At 34.2% G+C, this 15,624-nt stretch overlaps 1 protein-coding gene and 1 long non-coding RNA gene across 2 annotated transcripts; both read left to right on the plus strand.

The window, feature by feature from the left end:
• Positions 1 to 1,430: 1,430 nt before the first annotated feature.
• Positions 1,431 to 6,441, plus strand: LOC103497260 (L-galactono-1,4-lactone dehydrogenase, mitochondrial). The gene is given in 6 exon segments (NM_001297471.1): positions 1,431 to 2,127; positions 2,791 to 3,041; positions 4,001 to 4,186; positions 4,442 to 4,835; positions 5,823 to 5,963; positions 6,054 to 6,441. Coding segments are annotated over 6 exon segments (1,770 nt in total). The 5' UTR covers positions 1,431 to 1,488; the 3' UTR covers positions 6,213 to 6,441.
• A 3,660-nt stretch (positions 6,442 to 10,101) lies between these two features.
• LOC107991556 (uncharacterized) lies at positions 10,102 to 14,994 on the plus strand. Its single transcript, XR_007823218.1, has 3 exons — positions 10,102 to 10,336; positions 13,574 to 14,702; positions 14,811 to 14,994. It is a non-coding gene; the product is annotated as an uncharacterized LOC107991556 (long non-coding RNA).
• Positions 14,995 to 15,624: the final 630 nt, after the last annotated feature.

Consider the following 15,624-nt stretch of genomic DNA (forward strand, 5'->3'; position numbering starts at 1 on the left):
GGGTGGGTTTTACATATGTTTAAAGATTGATTGATGAGTTTAATATTTGTGTTCATGAAGTGTAGTTATTGCAAAGTTTTGATGAGTTTAGTTTAGTTGTTAGTTTAACAAGTTTAAGTTGTTTTTATATATTTTTTTTAAGTATATGTTACCCATTGTTCAAGTGTTGTTTATTGTTGCTTATGATATTTTCATTTCTTGTTGTATGCCAGATGGGCTCCCATACATCAATGCATTCGACTCCAAATTTCACAATATTTTAGCACAATAAGTAAGTGGCATCCGATCATTCAAGACATGCCTTTTAAAAGATAAAATTCATCTTCTTTTAAAACATTAGTTTATTATGAAGTGATGGAGTGTTAGAATATGTATTTGGTGTTGTGGCTATCCTACACAGTTATGATAGTCATAGCTTAGCTATAGTTTATGTTTTAGAATTGCAATAACTAATAGATTTTGCACGTTCTATAATGAGTGTTGTGTTTTTATTAGGCCTTGCAACAAACCCATTGAAGCAACGAAGCTATCAAGCAAGTGATTGGTGTTTGGTTAGTGGCAAAGCTTGTTGTAATGTAGTTATTTGGAACATTATCTTGTAGTTTATTTGTAATTTTTTTTAAGTTTTAGTTATTAGTTTGCTTGTATTTGTCCGTTTGGGAACATTCAAATAGTTCCCTTGTATTTAGTTTCTTTGTAAAAGTGTCACCAACTTTATTCTTATACATAAAAGCTTGTATTGTTGTTTTATACCAATTTTGTGTTAAAATAGGATTAGTTGATGATGAAAATCATGTGTGTAATAACAAGGTTCAAAAAGCGATTCTTACATTTTTTACAAGGAAAAATGTCTTTATATATATTGTCTTTTGACATTTTATAGTTGTTGTCAATAACCATAATGCTACAAAACTTAGTCGATTTTGATTCAATTGATTACAATAATATTATGTCAGAGTAACGTTTTCAATAACAATTTATCGTTGTTGGTAATTGTTGATTGTTGACAATTATTTATTGTCATTAATTGTTTAGTTATGAAATTTTGAGTAGGTCTCGTTGATAAGTCTTTTCTTAACACGAGTTTGAAGGACACAAAAATAGGTGTTACTAAATCATTAGATATTGGTAAATCCCAAATTTGTGGAAATGGGCTTCTTTCAGCTCCTCTTGAGCCTATCCAATGGTTCCCACCGAGCTATCCAAACTCCCCCATGAGTGCTTTTATTGAGCTTTCTCGAGTTTCTTATGAGCTTACCTTGTGTCCTAGTTTGTATAGTTTGCAAATCACCTCATTTTTCCAAATAATTACTAAAACTACCCGAAAATAACACTAATAATCTCAAGTTTTTGGGCAGTCCGTTCAATTAAGTATTTTAACTCGTCATCTCCCAACTTCGGATTTTGAAGTTCAAACAGCTCAATCTAATTCCGTTGTTGGGTTGGGGAATCCATAAACCCAAGAATCCATCTCAAACCAATTATCAAATGCTCAACTTTCTCTCTCTTCGGCGATCCCTCCATTACTTCCGCCACCGCCGTCTCCAAATCTCACCCACCGCCGCCATTTCCAAACCCCCTTTGAATTCCCCTCGCCCATTTTGCACTGTTTCTCCTTCACCTTCCTCCTCCTTCGATTCCGAGCTTCGTAAGTACCTCGGCTATGGTGCTCTCGTCATTTTCTGCGGCGCCGCCACTTACTACTCCTTCCCTTTTCCCGAAAACGCGAAGCACAAGAAGGCCCAGATCTTCCGATACGCTCCTCTGCCTGAGGATCTTCACACTGTGTCCAATTGGAGTGGAACTCATGAGGTTTTGACCAGAGTGTTTCACCAGCCGGAGGATTTGGAGCAGCTTGAGCAAGTGGTGAAACAGGCTAATGAGAAGAAGGCTAGGGTTCGGCCTGTTGGCTCCGGGCTTTCGCCTAATGGGATTGGATTATCGAGGTTGGGTATGGTGAATATGGCGTTGATGGATAAAGTTTTGGAAGTAGATAAGGAGAAGAAGAGGGTTAGGGTTCAAGCGGGAATAAGGGTTCAGCAGCTTGTGGATGGAATCAAGGAGTATGGGCTTACTTTGCAGAATTTTGCTTCTATCAGGGAGCAGCAGATTGGTGGCATCATTCAGGTGGTTATATGAGCATTTTTGTTTTTTTCATGTTGTTCAATTGCTAGTAGAATTTTGATCTGTTTGAAAACTTGAGCATCAATGTCATGGCTGCGTGTTGATAAATATGAACAATCACCTGTCCAGGGTGTACATTAGTGTTTTGAGTGGAGAAAAAGAATACCATTGATTTCTTATCTTAAATAAATTGAAAGTGATTAGATTTGATATGCAAACTTCCGTTCGATCTTGATTGGCTTGTATTTGGTATCTCTTCTAGTGCCCAATTGTCAAGGATATGATTTTTGAAGGCAGATCGAGGTGTAATAGTGTTAGGAGGTTACATTCGAAACAAAATTTATCTCGTTTGAAGGAGAAATGATCACATTGTTACTCCTAATGATATGAAATGAACATTAATTGCGTAGTTTGGCTATTTCTTTCAGATTTTACTTTGTTTGATTGGAGTCCCTTGTTCTTTTAGTTTGGCTTTTTTGGTTGGTTGGGACTTTATTTTGTATCTCCCTCATACTCTTTCGTTTGTTCTTTATAAACAAAAAAGTAACTACTGTTTTAGGTGGCATAACTATTATATATGGAATACGATGGAAGTTTTCAATTTCAATTTCTATCTTTTCTCTTGGCTTTTTTGTTTATGGACACTTTTCACAATTATGCATCTAGGTTGGTGCACATGGTACCGGGGCAAAATTGCCTCCTATTGATGAGCAGGTTATTGCTATGAAATTGGTCACGCCTGCCAAGGGTACTATAGAGATTTCCAACGATAAAGATCCAGAGCTTTTTTTTTTAGCTCGCTGTGGTCTTGGGGGGCTTGGAGTGGTTGCCGAAGTAACCCTCCAATGTGTTGAGAGACAGGAACTCGTGGAGCACACATATATTTCGAACATGAAAGACATCAAGAAGAACCACAAGTAATTGCATACTTTTTGATAGTTAATTTTATGCAGTTCTGTAGTATGTTAGAGACTTCAGTTTACATCTCATCTTATTTATTCTTGTTATTATTTGACAATGTTTAGAGGTGAATTGAAATATTTAGGTCCCAGTATTCTGATAATCTAAAAATTAAATACTAAATTTGAGTTATTTTGTCGCTAAAACATCTATACTTAGTTGTAGATCCCTATAGAGGTGGATGCTCCCATCTTTCATGCTTTTGTGAAACAAGCATCCCATATCTTAGTGAGAGAATTACCAATTTGTGAAAGTTGAATTTTGCCATTTCTTAAACAAAAATATATTTTGAGCAGAATTAATGGATATAAATGTAATTTTCTAATCTCTAAAAGGAAACTTTCTATAGTTTGAATTTTGGGCTCTTCAAGAATGTATCATGTTGGGAATTCTAATGGATAGAAAGTGAGATTCTGATTCAGGTGTTTTCCACTTTTTTAACCTTTCGTACCTTAATGTAGAGCCTTTCTTTTTTTCCTCCTCCCTGAAAAACCAGGACCACAAAAACCCCTCTAGAAAAAAGGGTTTTCCATCTAAGTAAGATTAGAGAATAATTATAAAAAAGTCTTTGAGACCGAAGCCCAACGTTCGAAGCCCTCGACTTGCAAGCCATACTATTTATTGTGTTATAGTATACAAAGGTTGTATATAGATTGAAATCCAAACTATTGATTCTTGGGAGTTGTTGCTTAATGTAGACTTATATTATTAATTTCAAATTGTCTAGTTTTGAACAAGGCTTCTCTTTTGGATCTAAACTAAATTTAATCCTGTATCTCTACCATCCACGTCACTCACAAATAGGATGAAACCTTTTTTATTTCATTTCATTTTTTTGTCTTCATCCTCTAAAGTCAAGTCACCCAAGTAGTGTTGAAGAATTACACATATAAGGTCTGATATTCTCTCTATGCAGGAAGTTATTGGCTGACAATAAGCATGTGAAATACCTGTATATTCCTTACACAGATGCTATTGTTGTTGTAACTTGCAATCCTATCTCAAAATGGAGAGGCCCTCCGAAATTCAAACCGAAATATACAAGTGAGGAAGCCATACAGCATGTTCGTGATCTCTACGTGGAGTCTCTTAAAAAATACAGGTTACTTCCAGCTTCTGTTTGAGTATATGATTTTAGGACGCTGGAAATGGGTCGAAACGTAGTTGACATTTTTATCCCCTCAAATCACTTTTCATTCCTTTTGATTTCTTTCCCCCTTCTCTTTTGGTTGACATTCATTTTTCATCAAAGAGTCATTTGAGGCCTTTTTCAAATTTTTTTGCTATTTATACTTTTCCTCCCCATTGTTTTCCCAGTGCTTTTTATTTCATCTAATTGCTTGCTTTATGATTGCAGTGCTAGTGAGGAAAGAGACATAAATGAATTTTCATTTACTGAGTTGCGCGATAAACTACTTGCCCTTGATCCTCTTAACAAAGAGCATGTCATGAAAGTGAATCAAGCAGAGGCTGAGTTCTGGAGGAAGTCAGAAGGATACAGAGTCGGATGGAGTGATGAAATCTTGGGTTTTGATTGTGGTGGCCAACAATGGGTCTCTGAGACTTGCTTTCCAGCCGGTACTCTTGCAAAACCTAACATGAAAGACATTGAATACATAGAGGAATTGAAGCAACTTATTGAAAAAGAAAACATACCTGCACCTGCTCCTCTTGAGCAGCGGTGGACTGGTCGTAGCAAGAGTCCCATGAGTCCAGCTTCAAGCACAGCTGAGGATGATATATTCTCTTGGGTAAACTCTAAATTTCAGACTTTATACTTGCTCTCTTTCAACTTTTAAATCTATACCTGTGCAGCCCCGAGGGTTGCCCTGGTGATAAAGACAGGGACGTTTAGAGGTATCCTTCAAGATTTTGGAACTTAATTACTTAAAACAATCCTTGTTCTTTTGGAGTTGGTATTGGGGCAGGCGAGCTTCATAACCACTATAATGGAAAGAGTGTCCCCACATCTTGGTTAAAAATTGACTTTCTACGCTTGTGCTATTGTGCATAAAGGGAGAAGCTAAGTTATATTTTAGAGAAATAGTGAAACTAAATATCAAGTTTCTTTTCTGCTAAATGGGTCTTATATTCTGAAGCGTGTTGTGATCTTATATGATGATTAGTTGCTGACGGGAGTCCTCAAATTAATTTTCTTTCAGTAGCTTCCGGTCTTTGCCATCTCAAAAGCACATCGTTTTTTAATTTAGGACACAAACACAACAAGAACATATGTACTAAAGGTTAAAACATACTTCTTTAAAATATTTAAAGTTTTATACTAGTACATCAAAGTCAATAAGTTAGGCATCTATATGCTTAAAATTCAGTAGTTTGCTCTCAATTTTTTGTTTTCTTTTTGTCATTTATGTGTCTGTTTAGTTTTAGTATATGAAACAAATATTTGATGCATGCCTAACAAATGTCAGTACTTAATTGGACTTTGTATAACTAATGTCTAACACATGTATTGCACTAACAAGTGTTAGATACGTGTGCAAGTGTTTGACACATGTTGGATACAGACACATTGGCCAAACTAAAGTGTTACGCCATGTTCTTGTTGCATCAATGTGGTGTTGTGTCACATCCGTATCTGTGCTTCTCAACAGAAATCTTTACCCAATTGTCCACAGATTTTATTTTGATGTCTCACCAATTAGAACTTAGTAGACCCAACTGTGGTTTCTTCTTTGTTAATCTTGTTAATTTGGTTGATTGTCTTTTGCTGTGATTAGGTCGGAATAATCATGTACCTACCTACGTCAGATGCACGCCAGAGAAAGGAAATCACAGAGGAGTTCTTTCACTATAGGCACCTCACCCAAACACTGCTATGGGATAAATTTTCTGCCTTTGAACATTGGGCTAAGATTGAGGTACCCAATTTCAAAATCTTTTCCTGATTAAGCCCTACAAAAATGGGGGCATAAAGTTTTGACCACTTTGTTGTTGTATGTAAAATCCAGGTTCCCAAGGACAAGGATGAGCTTGCAGCCCTGCAAGCAAGACTTAGGAAACGGTTTCCTGTTGACGAATACAACAAGGCACGACGGGCACTGGACCCGAACAAAATTCTTTCAAATAACAAGTTGGAAAAACTGTTCTCGTCATTGGATATGGTTTGAGATGCACACATGTTTTTAGTGATCAATAATAAGTCCTGTTGTCCAGTTGGATAAGTGTTTGTTTTCTGGCTGGTACTGTACATGTTCACAGGAATGGTGTTATTTGTCAATTCCTTTGGGTATATTATTTCTTTGAATTTTTAGGCCATAAAAAGTATTCTTGAGGAAGGAGATGTTTTTCGATGGCTTGTTGATCGCATTTGAAAATGATAATACCAAATTTTGGATCTTTTCGGGATTTGTACATCTTTCTATAGAAATGTTTAGGAAATATTCATAAAACTAGAAACTTGAGAAAAATATAGTTGATTTGGGTTTAAATTTAAATGACATTTTCATATGTCGATGAATTTGATATTGATATGAGTTAGGAATTAGCGCTCTCTTATATGATAAAAAAGTTAATAATATAAATAAAATTTTAAATATTACCGGAACTTCACAATCTTCACATCTTTATAAGTCACTTCTTTAAATACAAGGATTATCGTAAATTACAAAGAAATGCATTAATAAAAGGAAATTATAAAAAACGACAAGTTTGATATAACAAAATATAACAAAATTTTTAATTTTATCAATGATAGACATTGATAGATATTGATATGTTTCTATCAGTCATATTGATAGACAATAATAGATGTCTATCAGTGTTTATCATTGATATAATCTAAAATTTTGTTGTATATTGTAAATATTTTAGTTTATTTTACTATATTTAAAAATGTTCGTAATAGAAAACACATAATTTGAGCAATGTTTATATAGGCTTATCTTTCTTTCTTTTTTTAAAAAACCATCTATAAAAGTTGCCTCAATGGGGCAAAGGAACCGACAAATTAACAAAGAAAAATATCCTAATCCATCTTGAGAAGTTGGATGACTAGCAACACATAACATCTTTTGAAAGGAAAGAATCACATAAACCAACAAAATTTGCAAAAACTAGTAGCAAAAGGAGTTATACATGGTTAGGGAGTAGCCCTATTATACACGGGATAAAGCAAGGTGGTTTGCAAGTTTATCGAATATCATACCCAATTTGTTCACACTTTTTAATAAACTTTGTCGTTACTCAAAATTGTTAGACATATTTAAATAATACGTATAATTAAAGTGTGGGCTATGTAAATTAATAATTTATGACATTGGGTTATTTCATTTAATTGGGTCTATTATGTGATCTATTTAATTAAGGCCTAGGATCTTTAATTGAATATGAACTAAATGGGTAGAAGCCTATTCTTAGATTGATTAAAATTTAATGGGATCCTAATTGAACTAATATATAAAGAATCCAAAACAATAAGCACTCAGTCTTTTTTCTATCCCATCGAGAGAAATATCTCACTAAGGGCATTTAGGATTTTGGTTGAGGAAGACAATAGCCATTTTATAGCCATCAATTTATATCCATAATCAATTCAAGGAGATGGAATCTGATATGTAACTTATTTTTAATAATTCAAGGATCATGCATGAATGATTTTGGGTTAATCTATTATATAGATTTAAAGTATTCATTCTAACAAGTGGTATCATACAACGAATTTCAAGTTAAATTGTTGGAATTTGTTTGTTTTCTATTGGTTTTTTTTATTCTAAACATATTGTAGTTTTAAGTTTAATTGATCTTGATTCAAGATTTAATTGATCATGTCGTAGATTCAAGATTTGAATAATCATGTTGTGAATTCAAGTTTAATGGATCATGTTGTGGATTCAAAATTTGATTTATCATATTGTGATTTTAAGTTTAATTGATCTAGATTCAAGATTTGATTAACCATATGTTGTGAATTCAAGATTAATTGATTATGTTGTAGATTCAAGATTTGATTAATCATGTTGTGAACTCAAGTTTAATTGACTATGTTGTTGATTCAAGATTTGACTAATCATGTTGTGAATACAAGTTTAACTGATCATGTCGTCGATTCAAGATTAATTGATTATCCTGTGGATTAAACTTGAATGATAATTTTTTTGGGGGATATCCACATATTTATGTTGCATCAATTGTATTTTAAGGTACTCAATTATTGGGTGAACTTTGCTAAAGATTATTCGGTGTTCTTCCTCCATTACTTTTTTACAATAATAAAATTATGATTATTGTGTCTTATATTTTAGATTGAATTAGTTAAAATAACATGTTACCAAAGTAGCATCTGATATCTAGATTGATTTAATTCTAAAATATAGGATGTGCATATTCATTGATTTATGCGAATAATTATCAACCCAAAGGAAGATAATTATTCGGCCAAATTATGAGTATGCATATGATAATGAGTAGATGGCAGTTATAAGGATTGCTCATGTGAAAAATAGTCGATCCAAAGAAAGACTAATTTTTTGACAGAGTTTACCATCAGTACTTTGATTACTATGTTAAGAGTACCATTTACAATTGATGTCTCTACCCAAAGGTTCGACATCAATGTTGTGTTAGGCATCTTGTAAAAGGGGCCCACCATATATGTTAAATTATTTTTTCATATTTTATTTTATGACACCTATTAATTGTAAGTGTATAATTTATTTGCTTGTTCTTTGTTCAATTGGTCTTGCTCAAAGTTCTGGTAATATGAGTTCAATCCCTAAGTTGAATGGATCGAATTTCAAGATTTGGAAGGAAAACCTAGAGATACTTCTCGTGTTTATAGATCTAGACCTTGCATTAAGGACCGATAATCTTGCTTCTACTAAGGAACAACCGAATACGACTAATATTGAGAAGTGAAAACGGTCAAATTGTATGTCTCTGATGATTATTAGGCACTCCATTCTAGGGGTGTAATCGAGTTGGGTTGGATTGGGTTGGGAGACATTCTCAACCCAACCCATATTTTTGGGTTGGTTGGGTTGGCAACCCGAATAACCCGAATTTAGTTTCTCGGGTTGTTTTTTTCTTTAATTAATTAATTTATTTTTTCTTTCTTTTGTACCTAGTAGGCTTCATGACTAGGAATAAACAAAATTATAGTCCACCATCTCTAAGCCATCAAGCTACAAAACTGTTTGATAAAAAACTAAAAAGAATCAATAAGTACAACTCATAAACCCCCCTTGCAATTGGCTATCAACAATAGTATTCCAATCTTGGCTGGTGGAATATCAAAACATGGAATTGAGACCCAAAAATCGAAACTTCAAGCCAATTTTTACAATTCTTGTGCCAAACCATTACAAATTGAAACACAAAAGGATGCCGATGAATAATGTTAGCCTCTAACATGCCATTCAAAGAATCAAAATCCAGCTATATTTCAATAAAAAATTTCAGTAACAATCTTTATTTCAAAGATTTCGAGTACTAACCTTTTAGGACTTGAAGATAACTGAGAAGAGTTTTCGAAGAGGCAAACTTGAAGATGAACTTGAAGAGAACTAAGAAGACGACCTTGAAGAAGAACTTGAAGAGAACTGAGATGAAAAACTTGAAGGCTAAAAAGAAGAGACGATCAGATGAAGGAACGACATTTTAGGGGTGTGTGGTCGAGGATGTGATCGATGTGGGCGACTCGACGAGGATGAAAATTTTCAACCCTTCAACCCGGGACCCAACCCAACCCAAAAAATTTAAAATTTTCAACTCATGTAAGCCCTCGTTCCATTTTCTTTTATGTATATTAATATTCTCTAAGTTGTGGAAAACAAGTTGGAATCCTTTTATGCTCCTTAAGGTTGATTCGGGTGATAAGAAAATTTTAGAACTATTTTTAATTGGGTTTTAAAACTTAAATTGTTTAGTTTAAGTGTTGAAAAGAATGAAGAAGGGTGAAAAGTGAATTCAATTGGAATTGAAGGGTATTTTGGTCATTTTTTTATTATTATTATTAAGTTAAGAAAAAGAGAAAAAAAGAGAAAAGAAAAGAAAATACTCTTCTTCTTCTCTCTTTCGAAAATCTCTTCCGCCGCTGACCAAAGAGCCGCCACCATTTCGTCTCTTCTCGACCATCAAAACTAACGATCGTCCGATGTTCGTTGCGCACGTGCCAAGTCCATTCGTGGCCCTAACCCGAGCCAACTTCTTTGCCTCCTCTTTGCATCCGTTTGAGTTCACTCAAGGTCGCCGCGACACTCCTCACCTACAACTTCTCACGTCGCTAACTTGTTAGGTATGTTCTTGTGGGTAGATTTGGTACTTTCCAGTGAGTTTTATAGGTTTTCTTGAAGATTTATACTACCCATTAAGTTTCAGCTTTGATTTTGCTTTACCCATTACATTTTAATGCTAGAATTGAGCTTTAAAGTAGTTCTTGAAAGGATTTAGCTGCTATCCAGCCTTTAAGAAACTCAAATTTTGGCGATTTCACACAACTTTGGTGAGATTCTAAGTTTTATGAAGTTAATCTTGAATACCCATATAATTTTTAATGATAATATTAAATAAACTATTGTGTGGATGTTAGATTTCGAAGTTTGATAGTAGTTATGGTATTGAATATTGAAGTTTAAACTACTTTGTTGAGTTCTTGAAAGTTTGAAGTAATTCATTGATTTTTTCCTAGAGTTCTTGAATGCCCATTAAATTTAAGTGTTAAAATTGAATAGCCCATGATGGTGAATGCTTGTTTTCGAATTAGGAAGTCGTTAGGGTGTTGTCTATTAAGATTAAGGCTACTTTGATAAGTGTTTCGTAAGATTTTGGGTAATTTCGGTAAATTTTGTAAATACTCATTCAGTTTTAACATGAACTTGATATTACCCATAAGGTTATGTATATAAGATGGAAGGTTTTGTGAAATTGAGGCTGAAGAGGAAGAAGAGAACTTTGGAAAAGTGACAGCTATAACAGAAGTGTGGTAAACAAAGACCACCTCTGATGTTCTGATCGGTTTGAGCTACACAAAAAGAATTAAGAGGTGAGGTTTAAATTTTCTGAAATCTAATTCATTTTTAAACAAATTTTATGAAGGAAGCTTAAGCAAATTCTGAGGTTTATTGGGTGAATTTTAACACAAAAGTGAGAGCAAGTGTTTTCACGTGAAATCAGAAGATCTCTGTTATTTTTAGTATTTTAGGGTGTATCAGTGGAGTTAGGATCTCTCTTTGGTATGGTTGGAAATCTTATTCATGTACTACAACTTTTATGAAGACATTGTGAGCTAAATATGATTAGAAGTAAGCTTAATTTCATAAACAAGTCAGGGGATAGCAGAAGACTCTGTTTTTGAACTCTCTATGTTTCGGGCTATTTCTGTAGCAATCTGTTGAGAATTGTATTTTCTTTCCTTTAGGTAAATTATAGAGGACATTAAAATGAAGATTTTGACATAAAGAATACTCATTTTGGTTAAGTATTGGATGAGTTGTGATCATTTAAAGTTCATGCTACGAATCTGAAATTTTTTGAGAAATGTGTTGTCGAGGTGATTTTGATATGGTTTTAGATAAATTTTAGTGGGTTCTCTCATGTTTGGGTGCTTGTGGCATTAAGAGTTTAAGTTGAAGTTTAAGGGTCCAAATAGCCTAAATTAAACCTATTAGAGATTACAATCCAGAACAGAATGAGGATAATGTATTGGCAAGAATGTTGGACCATAAAGAAGCTATCATATCCCATTTAAGTTGGGCCAGCCTTTTTTTGGGGTTCCATACTTTGGGGCTTTATGTTCATAATGATATCATGCTTGCTTTTGGTACTCCAGAAAAACAAATTTGGGGGATTGTTCAATCTAAATCTTAGAAGTACTTAAGGTTGTTGGTCCCTTGTTGATATAATGGACATAAATCCACATAAACGATCCATTGAGCTTGTTGTATCTACATAAAAGGCCCGTTGAATTTGAACTAACTTGGATGCTCATGGGGTTAAGTATCTAGATTTCAAGTCCAAGGGTTCGTAGGTGAAAGGCTTAGTCTAGTCCTAAGCGCTTTGAAAAATTGAGGACCTTAGAAACATAAAATGGATCTAGGTGGCCTTATGAAGTTTAAGGTTAGTTGGTTCATGTTGACATAGTGGATTTAAATCTAAATATCTAAATTTGAAGTTTAAAGGTTTGAAAGTGGATTTTTAGTCTAGTCCAAGGAGATTTGAGAATGTAAGGACTCAACAAATGTAAAATAGCTTGAATGCTCGTAATGAAGTATTTTTAGAGATTATTGTGTTGTCTTGCTAAGTGAAGACAATGATGTGACCTTGAACGTTGTTTCAGGCAAAATTGAAGTGGGGAAAGCGTAAAATCTTAGGGGATCAAGTTATTGACTGTGAGTGGTTATTTTCAAATATTTTCGTTATAAATTTATATATGTTATTATAGTACATTGTAAATGTGATGATTACTTGTATGATTGTTTTATGATCTATATGTCAAAAGTGTTTTCACATATGAATTTCGGTATTCCATAAACTCTTGTATTTCAAAATTATGGTTAAAACTAACTTTACTAACAAGTTCTAGATGACAACTGATTTCTAAAATCTTCATTTATTTACAACTATATTTGAATAAGTTTTAAAAGGGTGTATCAATTACTAAGGATCGAAAATGATTTGAAATGTGTTTCTAACCATGTTTGGTTTTAAACTTTAAACATGTGATGTTTATGAAATAATGTTGGTGATTTCCCTAAAGGCTACATGAATGTGTTTCCGTAGCGACACTTATGGTTGTCAGAGGGTTCCGGTGAAAGATGCTGTGACTGGAGATCCGAGAACTTGAGCCTAGGTGAGGACGTGGATGGAGGATTGTGATATGGCTTCGGCCTAGCTTAACCTATGGTTGGGTGGCTCTATGTGCACATAGGAGCAGGATGTTGTTACTGTGATAGGTGCTGAGTATGCGTGAGCTCCGTTTGGCCATGTGCTTCTTAGTGGATATGGAGCATGTGTGAGCTATCCTTGGGTCGTATGCTTAGTATGCTATCATGCATGGTTGGATTAGATTGATTGGATCAGATTGGATGGAGGTTGCTACCGTGGTATGTGCTAAGTATGCATGAGCTTCGTTTGGCCGCATGTCTCCTTGTGCATATGGAACACGTGTGAGCTATTCCCGGGCCGTATACTTAGTATGCTATCATGGTTGGATTGGATTGGTTGGATCAGATTGGATTGGAGGTTGCAATTGTAGTGGGTACTAAGGATGTGTGAGCTAATTTTCGCCGCCTGATTCTTTATCATGTGCGAGCTATCTTTGGCCGTATCTGTAGATCCTTGCCATGGTTGTATGGATTACAGGTTTGTTAGTGGTCTAATGGTTACGAGTTAATGAGGTTTTTTTTTACTAATGTTATCTTACTAATGCATATTTATAATTTTTCTCTTAAAGCATGTTTTACAAGCTTTGAAATTAAGGAACTTACCACTCATTGAGTATTCGACTTACATTCTTAATGTTTTCCCCCTCCAGGTTGCGAACCAAAGGCCAAGTGTTGATTTAAAGCTCGTCATCAGTCATAGATCTCCATTATTCTTTGTATGTTTATAGTAAATTTTTGTAATGCATCATGGAGTAGTTAGATGTGATGAGAGTGAGGTTAAGAACTTGTGTTGAAATTACCTCTTAAAACGAAATCATGTGTATGTAACTTTTAAGCTGATTGTGAACTTTACTGAAACTCTGAAACTGTTTGGATAAGTGTGTGGTGAGACACACTTGCGACGTTGTCGAGTTTTGAAGTTAAGTTACATATATAAGTGCAAAATCTCTCCATTTCAGGTTTGGTTAACTCATATTTTAGGGGAGATGCTGCCGAAATTTTTAATGAAATTTTTGAAAGGTATTTTATAAATCTTATCTTTGAAAAGGATTGTTTAAGGGACTAGATTCACACCACGATCTAAGTTAGAGGGGAAAACTTAGAACGGGGTGTGACAACTCAACCCAACCCATATTTTAAGCTAACCCAATCCACAAAATATGGGTTGGGTAGTCCAGATTATTCGGGTTGTCGGGTTATTCTTACACCCCTACTCCATTCCAAAGTCTTTTTTGGGTTCTATCACTAAAAGTAAAAATGCCAAAAATTCCTTGCTGAAATTGAAAAATATTTTGCTAAAAATGAAAAAGGAGAAGCAAGTAGTCTTTTGACTACTTTAACTTCCATGAGGTATAAGGACAATGGAAACATAAGAGATTACATTATAGAAATGTCCAATCTCGTTGGTAAATTAAAGACACTTGATATCGAAATAGATGTAAATTTACTCATACATTTGGTACTTATCTTTATTCCAGCATAATTCACTCATTTAAGATAAGTTATAATACTCAGAAGGATAAATGGAGTATTAATGAGCTTATCTCACAATGTGTGCGAGAAGAAGATAGGATTAAAAGAGAAAGGATAGAAAGTGCTTACTTGACAACTAACTTTCATGGTAAGAAGAAAAGGAAACCTAGAGATGCTATAGAAGGGACATCTCAGCAGAATAGAAAACTAGCTATGGAGAATCCTTGTCTTTTCTGCAAAAAAAAAAAAAAAAAGGTCATCTCAAGAAAGATTGTCCCAAGTATGCGAAATAGCGTGTAAAGAAAGGTACACTTCTTACTTTTGATTTGTTCTGAAGTTAATTTAGCTTCTGTACCTACAGATACTTGACGGATAGATTCTAGTGCTATTACTCACGTAAGTATATCTATGCAGGGTTGCTTGTGGAGTCGACCTCCAAATGATGCGGAAAGATTCATCTGTGTGGGCGATCGCAAAGCAGTTTTAGTGAAGATATTGGCAGTTTTTTAGATTACTTTTAAAAACTGGTTGTTTTTTGGATTTGAATGAGACTTTTATTGTACCGTCATTTAGATGGAACTTAGATTTTATTTCTAGTTTGGACAATTTTGGTTTTTTTTGTTCTTTTGAAAATAATAAAGTTAGTCTTTTTAAAACTCCAAGCTTATTCGTACAAGTTCTTTAATTGATAACATATACATGCTCGATTCTTATGCTTCATTTAACAAGGTCCTGTTGTCTAAATCATGTGGTACAAAAGCGTAAGTTAAATGAGAATTTTGCTATGTTGTGGCACAAGCATCTAGGTTACATCTCTAAACAAAGAATTCAGAGACTTGTGTCAGATGGAATTCTTGATTCCCTTAATTTAAGCAAATTTGAAGTTTGTAAGAAATGTATGAAGGGAAGAAAGACAAACATAAGAAAATTAGGTGCCAATAGATGTTTAGACATTTTAGAACTAATACATACAGACATTTGTGGCCCATTCCCTACGACTTCTTGGAATGGACAACAATACTTTATTACATTCATAGACGATTATTCAAGATATGGGTACCCATATTTAATTCATGAGAAGTCTCAATCTTTGGACATTTTCAAGTCTTTTAAAGCTGAAATTGAACTTCAACTTGGAAAGAAAATTAAGGCTATCAACGCTGATCGTGTGGTGGTGAATACTACGATAGATATGATGGATTAGGTGAACAACGTCTAGGACCTTTTG

Source organism: Cucumis melo, chromosome 8 (genome assembly GCF_025177605.1).
Source record: "Cucumis melo cultivar AY chromosome 8, USDA_Cmelo_AY_1.0, whole genome shotgun sequence".
NCBI classification, from domain to species: domain Eukaryota; kingdom Viridiplantae; phylum Streptophyta; class Magnoliopsida; order Cucurbitales; family Cucurbitaceae; genus Cucumis; species Cucumis melo.